Source organism: Apus apus, chromosome 22 (assembly GCF_020740795.1).
Source record: "Apus apus isolate bApuApu2 chromosome 22, bApuApu2.pri.cur, whole genome shotgun sequence".
Classification (NCBI taxonomy): domain Eukaryota; kingdom Metazoa; phylum Chordata; class Aves; order Apodiformes; family Apodidae; genus Apus; species Apus apus.
The window spans coordinates 5,252,942-5,262,862 of record NC_067303.1 but is presented as its reverse complement, the minus strand read 5'-3'; the positions used below and the strand labels follow the sequence as shown (position 1 = coordinate 5,262,862).

At 60.5% G+C, this 9,921-nt stretch overlaps 1 protein-coding gene and 1 long non-coding RNA gene across 2 annotated transcripts; one reads left to right on the top strand and one right to left on the bottom strand.

The window, feature by feature from the left end:
• Positions 1–155: 155 nt before the first annotated feature.
• Positions 156–1,625, top strand: LOC127393541 (uncharacterized). The gene is made up of 2 exons (XR_007891486.1): positions 156–264; positions 1,223–1,625. It is a non-coding gene; the product is annotated as an uncharacterized LOC127393541 (long non-coding RNA).
• Positions 1,383–7,760, bottom strand: THY1 (Thy-1 cell surface antigen). Its single transcript, XM_051638699.1, has 4 exons — positions 7,678–7,760; positions 4,620–4,701; positions 4,156–4,491; positions 1,383–3,511 (listed from the first exon to the last, which is right to left on the bottom strand). Exons 2-4 carry the CDS (start codon positions 4,654–4,656, stop codon positions 3,399–3,401), a joined length of 486 nt encoding a protein of 161 aa, XP_051494659.1. The 5' UTR covers positions 4,657–4,701; positions 7,678–7,760; the 3' UTR covers positions 1,383–3,398.
• Between the last annotated feature and the right edge of the window lie 2,161 nt (positions 7,761–9,921).

Below are 9,921 nucleotides of genomic sequence, written 5' to 3'. Positions count from 1 at the left end.
TGTCCGGAGGGGGCTGAGCTGGAGGGTTGTGGGGCCACTGAAAAACACCACGGCAGAAATTCAGGGCTCAGGTTACGGGCTGGATAAATATAGTGTCTTTATCTGACCTCACGGGGCGCCGAAATGCTCCTCTCGCATTCCAGCTTCAGGGAGGCTTAAAGGGGACGTGAACCCAAGGGGGCTGGTGGCCCGTGGCAAGGGGGTGCTGGAAGAGGAGGCTGCGGAGGAAGGGGAGGGTGTGGGAATGAAGAAGGATAACCGAGGGTAAGTGTGGGGAAGGGAGAGATTTGGGAGGGAGATGGAGGTCCAGAAGGGAAGCAATAAATGGAGGGATTGAGAGAGGGAGCAGGGTGGGACACAGCTCAGTGTGGGGGCCAGGGAGGCAGAAAGAGGGGGTTCCCATGGCTGCCAGTGAGGTCTGCAGCAGAACACTAAGGGGAGGAGATGGTCTGGGTATTTTTCCCCCCGTGGGACAAGCCTTAGGGCTTCCTAAGCCTGCAGCAAAGGTGGGCATGGGGCAGCCAGCCTGGTGGTGGAGGAACAGGACCACCCACCCCTCATGACTCCTTGGGGACACCAGGGCACCCACCCTGACCCGCCCAGCATGGCGTGGCTGGTGAGACGCTGGCACCTGGGTGGCTGTGACTCAGCGAGCACCTGCCAAGGGTAATTAGGAGGGTTGCAATTATAGTGGCATTTTCCTCCCTCCTACCTGGCTCCAGCCCTTAAACAGGGAGGGCCAGGCAAGGGACGCATCTGGGTGTCACTCTGGGAGAGTGACCAAGGGTGTCAGGGGATGGTGGCAAGTCCTGCTCCCAAACCTGAGGGTGTGCCCTGTGGTCTCCAGCGCCCAGGGTGCCATCCTGGCCCTGGGCAGGGAGCTGCTCCAGCTGCTCCAGAGGATGTGGGGGCTCCTGGCAGCCACAGGGGCAGAAACACACCCAGCCCTGTTCCCACCCCAGCGATTCCCTCCCTGGAGGGTAGCTGGGCCAGGACCAGCCTCAGGATGCCTGCTGGTACCTACCTTGCTTTGCCCCCCTGTTGACATGGTGGGCAGCAGCTCTGGCCCTGAGCTCACAATGGGGCAAAGAGAGTGGGGGGGCTTTGGGGAGCAGTGGGGATGGGAACAAAGGGCCTGGGTGCAGGGGTCTGTGCTCCAGGAGCGGGGGTCACCCTCCCTGGGCAAAAGGCAAGTCTGGCCCCTGCCTGATTCACTCCACAGGGCTTGGAGCTGCTGGAGACCTTGGGAAGGCACAGCAGGGGCTGCCTGGGAAGTGTGACCCCCACAGCCAGGGGGCTGTTCCTGCCCACCCCCCCCTCACTGCAGCCCACCCCCACCACGGCCCCCCAACCCCACCGCCGCACACACGGGTGGCCATGGCTCCAACACACAACCTAGGGTTTTATTGTGCAGACAGAGGAACACTCCTGGAGGATAGAGTTTTGTTGTTGTCGTTGCCTTTTTTCGTCGTTGTTGTTGCTTTTTTTTTTTTTGCTTTTTTCCCTTTTTTTTGTTGTTTTCCTTTTGTCCCCCTTAACAGAATCTGGGTTTATACGACAAGCTGTGGAAACAACTACAAATGTTCACCCCCCCCCAAAATAGAATAAAACAAAAATAAATGAGACTTGGAGACGTATCTGTGCTCTGCCTGCTGGGCTCTGCACCTGCCCCAGTGCTCACCAGCAAGCCCAGGGAGCAGCCAGACCTCAGCTTAGATGCGGGCTCAGCAGCACTAGACAGCAAGCAAGCAGGCAGGGAAGGGGCACGGGAGCAGGAGGCAGCTGGTGGTGCCTGGAGAAGGAGGGCAAGGAGAGGGGAGCAGCTGCTGTGAGGGGCTCTCAGCCCCTGGGTACAGCCCAGGCTGCAGAGGGTGCTCAGAATGGTTGGGGTTCACCTCGTGGGTGTGGATGCTCCTGCCTGCATCTTCTCCTGCTCTCCCCTGGGGTTCTGTGGGGTATCAGGCAAGGCCAGGGGTGGTGGGTGTGGGGCTGTGCTCAGCATCCCTCTCCCAGCTCTTGTTGAACCCTGGGGAGGTCCTGGACTTACTGAGGCAGAGACCAAGGGCTGGGCTGCACTTAGATCCTCTTCTGCTCTTAAGTGGGGATGGGGAAATGAGGAGGGAGAAAGGAGGGGGCACACGGGCTTCTCCCAGCACCATGGTGGGACTGATGGAAGACTGCCCTGAGGGAAGGCTGCTGAGCCCAGCCAGGGCCAGGCAGGGGGATGTGTGCCATGAGGAAGGATCAAGGCTCCCAGATGTTTCCTCAACAGATCCCTGCAGAGACCTTGGGATCACACTCCCACTGGGAAGCTCCCTCCCTCCCAGCCTGCCTGGATCCAGCTCCGGGGTCCTGAAGGAGGGGAGCAGGGGTGAAGGCAGGGCTGTGGTCAGCTCAGAGAGGCTCTGCCTGCACTGCCAGCGGGTGCTGGCAGCAATTCTCTCGTCACAGCTAAGGGCTGGTCCCTGGGGACAGCAAGTGGTGTCTCTGGCTCAGGCAACCCAAAGGTACCCAGACAGTGTCTGGAGGAGGCCCCACTTCCAGCTCAGCTGTAAAATAAAAAAAACAAACAACAAACCAAAGAGATTAGGAAAAAACTCATTGCCAAAGCACCTCTGCAAGGAGCTCCCTGTCCTGGGGCTGCAAAAGAGCCTGAAGGAGGCAGGGACATTTGACAGGTGTCTCCTAGACCTGCTCCACTCTCTCCTCCCAACCTGGCCGGGTCCAGCATCATCCCACACCACCCCTGCTGCCTTTCTTCCCTACTTGCCCTGAGCCCGTGCTCCTGAGTGTGGCAGCTCGGGGTGACTCAGGGCAAGAGGAGCAGACTGAGAAATCAGTAAGTCATCTGGCTGGCCAGCAGGGCGGGCTGGGGACTCTGGCAGCCGCGTCTCCTCCAGGGGCTGCGGGCACAGCACCCAGCAAGGAGACCCCTCCCCACGCTCTCACACCACCTCCCTCTCTTACCTGCCAATCCAGCTGTCTTCCCCACTCGAGAACAGGCAAACCCCCCAAAATTAAAGGGATGGGAGAAGTGGGCAAGGGAGGGAGGGAGGAGGGGAGGTGTGGTGAGGCTCCAGTGCTCCCAGTATGAGCAAACCAGCCAGCCTGGCGAGCGGGGAGGTGCGGTGGGGGGAGCGGTGCTGCCCAGCGGCGCCCCCGTGCTTGGAGCGGGGCTGGGGTGCGTGAGGGGGTGGGTCTGGGCTGGGGAGGGGCGGTTAGCGTTAGATATACGGCTATATAGAGATAACACAGAGAGGTTTCACTTCTTCCAAATGGATCAGCTTCTCTTTCCAAGGGCTGCGTTCCGGCGGGGGAGGCGGGTTCGCTGGGGTACTCGGTGTGTGCGTGCGTGTGTGTGTGTGCGCGCGTGTGTGTGTGCGTGTGTGCTTTGCTCTTCACAGGGACACGAAGTCCACGGCTTGCAGGAGAGGCAGGGAAAGGAGGAGCAGCAGGAGCCACGAGGTGTTCTGGATCAAGAGGCTGAAGCCGGCGCATTTCTCCAGTTTGTCTGTGGGGACAGGGAATGGGGAGGGAGGGAAGAGCAGCAATGTAATCCCTCGGGAGGAGGGGTCAGGTGTTGTGAAGGGTACAGGGACTCAGCTTCTTGCCTTTTCTCTGCCCCAGAAGTGCAGCAAAACCCATCCTGGCCCCTTGACTCTTTCCCCTCCCACCTTGTCCCCATGTTGTGGCAAAGCTTCGTGGGCACAGGGATCCTGGGAAAGAGAACCTTGCCCGTGCCTCACTAAGGTGACACCAGGTAAGACAATGGGCTCTGCCACTGGAGGGCTGCTCCTGTAGGACCCAAGTGTGGAAAATCCCCACTCTGCTTCCATTCTGGACCACATACTTCTTCAGTCCTTCACCAACAGGCTTGACCTCTCTGCTGGGACTGACTATGAAGCATCACCTATGGGGGGACACCTGGGAAATGCACCCAAAGTGGGGACCAAGAGAGGCAGGGGTGATGGGGCAGAGTGAGGGCACCTGTGGGGCTGACTGCTCTGCTTGCAGTAGGAAAGGGCAGGTAAGGGTTGGGAAACCTTGACGGGGCTCAAGGAGGGTTTGGGGACACCACCAAGGGGTTGTGTTTTCCTCTGCTGCCCCTACCAAAGGGAAGGAAGGATTGAGACCAAGCACCACCACCCATCTCACCTTTGATGACAGTGATGTTCTTTATCTGGTTGCCGGTGTAGTCGTTGGTGGCCTTCAGCTCGCAGGTGTAGACACCCTCATCACTGGTGGTGAAGCCCTGCAGGTAGAGGCACACCAGGTTCTTGTGCATGGTGCTGTTGGCTCGGTGCCGGTAGGCGTTCTCGGAGACGCTGATGGTGCTGTAGATGACGTGCTTCCTGTTGTCCTTGGTGATGCTGAACTCGTAGGTCAGGGGGTTGCTGGTTTTGTTGTCATAACGGCAGTCCACCCGCAGGCTCTGGCCCAGCAAGCAGGCACTCAGGTCCTTGATCATCTGGCAGTGGGCAGCCTGGAGGACTGGGAGAGGCAAGCAGGGGTTGGACAGGGAACAGGGAGCACTGAGGAGGTCCATGCAGCCTCCTGGCCCTTGCCTGGCTGCTCTGGGCTGGGAGGGGAGGGAGGGGATGTGCATCTGCTGGCTGTACCTGTCAGGATGACAGCGATGCCCACAGTGGGGTTCATCTCTATGCTGAGGTGTCCAGCTGTGACTGTCACTGAGAGGGGAGCCTGGGCAGGGAGAAAGAGAGGTGGTCAGTCAGAGCAGAGCCCTGGCACTCAGCTGTGGTGGTGCAGACACAGGCACACAGGTGGGCAGGCTGCCTCTTCTCCTCTGCCTGCTCCTCATCATGATGTCTGAACCACTGCACAGGAAGTGAGCCAGGGAATCAGGCACTGTGTGTCCAGCCAGTGTCACCTTTCTGTATCCCCAGGCAATGCCAGCCATGGATCCCTTTTCCCTGTCTGGATTCCCCTCAGCAGACATAAAATGAGCCTGGCACAGACCTGCAGCTGCCTGCAGTGAGGCCTGCATGTGCTGCCTTCCCCTCCTGTCCCATGCCCAGGCTGGGTGCCCAGTCAAGGGACAGGCAGGAAAAATCACCCCCGCTTCCTGCTCATCATGTCCAGAGGGCTGCAGCTCACGGGATGTGCTGCCAGGTGAGGGACCCTCCCTTGGCACCGGTGGGTGCCCAGGCTGCCAGCCCCCCTGCAGCTCCAGCGGGTGAGCTCAGCAAAGATGACTCATTGTGATGCAGTGAGGGAAAGGGGCCAAGAGCAGCAAGAAGGAGGGACACAGCAGCTGGACAGGGAGCCAAGACTCCTTCTCCAGGAGCTGAGCCTGCTCAGCCGCCAGGTGGAAGGGTTTTGGGGTGGCAAAGTCTACCCTCAGGGTCCCTGTGTCCCTCTCCCTTCAGGCTGCCTCCTGGTCTGGGTGGATAGAGGACCCAGGGATGTGCCAACCAAACCCCAGAGCTGCTGACAGTCTGAGACAGCCGAGAGAAATCAATTAAAGGTTTGCAGCCCAGCCAAGCAACCGCATGGGGAATCCAGCTGCAGACATGCGGAATGGAGGGAGGAGGGGGGGAGCAGCAGAGCAGACTCCAGGGCTGAAGGACACATCAAACACCCTGCAGTCCCTCCTGCAGACTGGAGATGCGGGGCCAGGTCCAAGAGGGGGAGTGAATTACCACCCCTGTGGGACTTCAGGCTGACAGAGAGGACAGCAGACCCCCAGTTTGCTGCCTTTGAGCATGGCAAAGCATCCAGGGAAAAGATGGGAACTGCCTGCAGCACAGCCAGCTGTTTTTTTCTTCTTTGCATTTTTTTGGGTTTTTTAATATAGTATTCTAGGAGGAAATACCAAAATCGTTTGCTCACTCTGAAGCTGTAAAAGATTATTGTGTCCACAACCCTGAACACTGGCCCTGAACACAGGAGGAAGAATTAATTCCCTTCTGTTTGGTCTTCAGAACCAAGAGGCTGCAAATGCAAAGGCATGATGGAGCAGATGACCTGAATCTCCTCTGGGTTCTTAGAAACTGGACCCTGTTCCTTTCTTGGTCATTTCTTAGCTTCAACTCACTCCTTTTTGAATGTCCTGGGACATTATCTAGGTAATAGCCAGGGTTTCCTCCAAAAAAAACAGTGCAAAAAAAGCTCCCAGAAAGGGGGGTTTCCATATATATGCATTCAGATATGGTTTCATAAGTCCTTGGATCCCTTATACTCCTGTTTTCCTCCTGAGAGTGGTGTCAGGAGCAGACATAACCAGGTAACTTTTGCTCCTGCATGATCCCGGGGGCTTTGTGTAGGGACAGAACTCAAAGAGATGATATCATCAGAGCAGCTCCAGCCCTTGCAGAGCAGAGCTTTCCGGTGTGGTCTCTGCCACCAGCTCAGGCGGTCCCTCTGTGCCCACCAGCGTGACCAACAGGCAGTGGGGGTGGTGGAGGTGGGCTGGCAGCAGGGGAGCAGAGAGCCAGACTGATGGGCTGAGGGAAAACCAGAGCCCCAGGACAGGAGCCTGCCTGTGCTCGGGGGTGCCTGCCAGCAGAACGGGGGCGGGGGGTTCCTGCGGGTGTGCAGGGAAGAGCCAGGCTGGCAGCACCTCTGCCCGGGCCCTGCGAGGGGCAGGAGGGGTCGGGGGTCCCGCTGCCCCCCTTGCAGGGAGCGGAGGCACAGGGCGAGGCTGGCAGCAGCGTGCGCGCGCACAGGCGTGCCCGCGCACAGGCGTGCCCGGGGAGGAATGCCGCAGTCCCGATCCTCGGGGAAGTGGAGGGGGGCGGGGGAGGGGGGTGTAGGGAGGAAGAAACCGGGATCAACGACAAAAAAAAAAATACGGGAACATCTCTCTCGGTGACCGCAACCCCCCAGAAGCAGCCTCTCCTCCGCGGCCGGGGGCGGGCAGAGCATCCTCCCGACCCTCCAGGGGCAAAAGGCTCCCCCGCCCCACCCGGGGGCTGCGGACCCTCCTCCCCGCGCTCTCCCGTCGGCGGCCCCCAGCGATCTGCCCCCCTCCCAGCCCCCCATGCCCCTTCTCTAGGGGCGGGGGGAGCAGCCTGTGGGGTCTCGCCGCCAAACCCCGGGGCCGCCCGGTCGGAAGAGCCCGCAGCGGGGAGCGGGACAGAGCGGAGAGGGGCTGCCCGCAGAGGCGCTGCCGGGGCGGGGGGCTATGGAGGAGGGGGCTGCTGGATGGGGGCTGCGAGAGCGGGGGCTGCGGGAGTGGGAGCTGCGGGAGTGGGGGCTGCGGGAGTGGGGGCTGTGGGAGTGGGGGCTGCGGGAGCTGGAGCTGAGGGAGTGGGGGCTGTGGGAGTGGGGGCTGCGGGAGTGGGGGCTGCGGGAGTGGGGGCTGCGGGAGTGGGGGCTGCGGGATGGGAGCTGCGGGAGTGGGAGCTGCGGGAGTGGGGGCTGCGGGAGTGGGAGCTGAGGGAGTGGGGGCTGCGGGAGTGGGGGCTGCTGGATGGGGGCTGCTGGATGGGGGCAGCGGGAGTGGGAGCTGCGGGAGTGGGGGCTGCGGGAGTGGGGGCTGCGGGAGTGGGGGCTGTGGGAGCAGGGGCTGCGGGAGCGGGGCAGCGCAGAGCGGGGCTGCCCTCGGAGGGGCTACCGGGTCGGGGGACTGGTGAGGCGGGGGGTCTGCCAGGAGCCCGGGGTTGCCCGGGGAGGGAGGTTGCCCGTAGCGGGGGTTCCCGACAGGTCGGTACGTACCTTCCCGGCGCTGTCCGGTGCTGCCCGCTGCCGCCGCGGGGCTGTCGGCGCTGTCCGGTGCTGCCCGGCGGGGCTGTGGGCGGTGCGGAGCTCCCGCAGTTTGGGAAGGGACGGGCGGGCGGCCCCAGCAAATCAGTGCCGGGCGGCGTCACGGAGGGTCGGCCCCCGGCCCTGCGGCGTGGGGCGGGGGGGAAACGGGGGACCTGCCTCTGCGGGGCTGCCCCCGCCCCAGGATGTCGTCGTCAAGGCCCCTCCGGGGGGCTCGGTCCAAGCCCGGAGCGGGGGCGGCGTGTGGGGACCCGGGGAGGAAAGCAGCCCCGTGGGTGGGGGGCAAAGGGGGTACCTAGCCTGACTCACGTGGTGTGGAGGGTCCTGTTTGGCCCCCTTTCCACTCTGGTCCTTTTCCCCTCTTTCTGCAAACGGGAAAGGGCAAGAGATGATAGAATCATAGAAGGGTTTGGGTTGGAAGGGACCTGAAAGATCATCTAGTTCCAAATCCCCCTGCATGGGCAGGGTCACCTCCCACCAACCCAGGTTGCTCAGAGCCCCATCCAACCTGCCCTTGGACACTTCCAGGGACGGGGCAAATCCCTGTTCCCATGAGAACATCAGACTGTGCAGAAGTGCTGCCAACCCCCTACGCTTCCCCCACCAAGTAGGAGTTGTTTTGCTCAGAAAGGTGGGTTCATCAGAAGTGGGAAGAGCAGCTTGGCTTGGGCTTTGCTGAGGAGGGACGGAGGAGGTAGGTATTCTCCCTCCTGAAATTTGTAATGCTCAGGTGCCCAACGAGGCCAGCCTGCCCCATGTCACCAAAGGCCCAAGCAACACAGGTCTCCTCCTGGTGGGAAATGGCAGCAGGAATGGCAGCTCTGTCTGCAATACCATTGGCCATGGGCCTTAAGCTTGAAGCCCAGGACTGGTGGCAGTGAGGACACAAACAAGGGCTTGGTCCCCTCCTCCCACACCCCTTGGCTGGGCTCTGCAAAAAGGGCTGGCACGGTGAAAGTTGATATGAAAAGTCAGATTCTGCTCCAGCAGAACCTGATCCCAGGTGACATTCGAGTGCTGAGGTTTTGCAAGCTGGCTGTGCAGCAGAGTTTTGCTAATCCTACAGAATCTTAGCTCTGGCTCTTTGCTCACAGCATGGGCTCTGGGTGTGCTGCCTCCAACAGGGCCGGACACCCAGGGGGGCTGTGATGCCCAGGGTGTTTGCAGCCATGAAGGGGCAAAGACCTGACCCTCTCTGCTGTGGCAGGGGGGTGTGGAAGGGACCTAGGCTGTTGTCAGGGTGCAAAAAACACAAGCACGGGGTCTGCATCCAAGCCCAGCTGGGATGGAGGAGCACACGTACCCATGAGCACACACACGTGTGCAGACACATGGGTTCCTGTGACATCCAGTCCCACATCTCCTTAAGCTGTCCCTCCTCCCCATCCCCACCCTCACCCCCAGCTACGCAAGTATAGGCAACCAGGGAATTCCAGCTGGAGGGATTGGCTTTTGGAGGTGTGCTGTTGCCCAAGTCCCATTGCAAGAGATTCCAGCTCCCTTTAAAATCTGGGCCAGTGGTGCTGTGGAGGCAGGAGTGATTGTGCAGTTTCTAGGCAGTGCTGGCAGTGAGCAGCCTGCCTAGGTATTTGCAGAAGGCTCCTTGCAGAGGTTCTCCAGCCTGGATAGTTCCTCCACTGCAGAGTTCAGTCTGGCTGCCTTCCACAAACCAGAGAAAAGCAGTCCCTGAGTTGCACCTAATGCAGAGGCCTCCAGGTAGTGGCCAAAGGAGAAGACATGGGTGGGGAGGAGCAAAACCTAATAATGACAGACAAAAATGGAGAGGAGGGCAACATTTGCAGTGGCAGGTGTCAGGCAGAGGATCAGACAGCCAAACACAAACAGGAGGCAGCTGAACAGACAGTGCAGATACCAGCAGGTGTGGGTCGATGCAGCAGGACAGACAGACAGACAAGCAGGCAGAGGCAGGACACAAACTGCTCCTGTCTGGAAAGACATTCAGGGTATGTGGAGAACCCTTCTTGCTCTGCTGGAGTGTGTCAGTGGCATCGCTGCTCCTAGTACCTCAAGGACTGTACCCAGTAGCTGCAGGAGTCAGGCTGGGAGCAGAGGGACCATGACTTGGGTGTCTGGTGCTGCTGCAGCAATTGAAACCTGGCCTTGCCCCAAGGACATCCTGCTGCAGGGGATGCCCTTCTTCGAGGAGAATGGGAGGTGCACCTCCTTCCTGAGAGG

Excerpts from the sequence above, each read along its gene's own strand:
- THY1 (XM_051638699.1), bottom strand. The coding sequence starts at position 4,656 with ATGAACCCCACTGTGGGCATCGCTGTCATCCTGACAG. Across the intron at positions 4,492-4,619 it reads CATCGCTGTCATCCTGACAG|TCCTCCAGGCTGCCCACTGC; the intron begins GTACAGCCAGCA and ends TGCCTCTCCCAG. Across the intron at positions 3,512-4,155 it reads GAACATCACTGTCATCAAAG|ACAAACTGGAGAAATGCGCC; the intron begins GTGAGATGGGTG and ends CTGTCCCCACAG.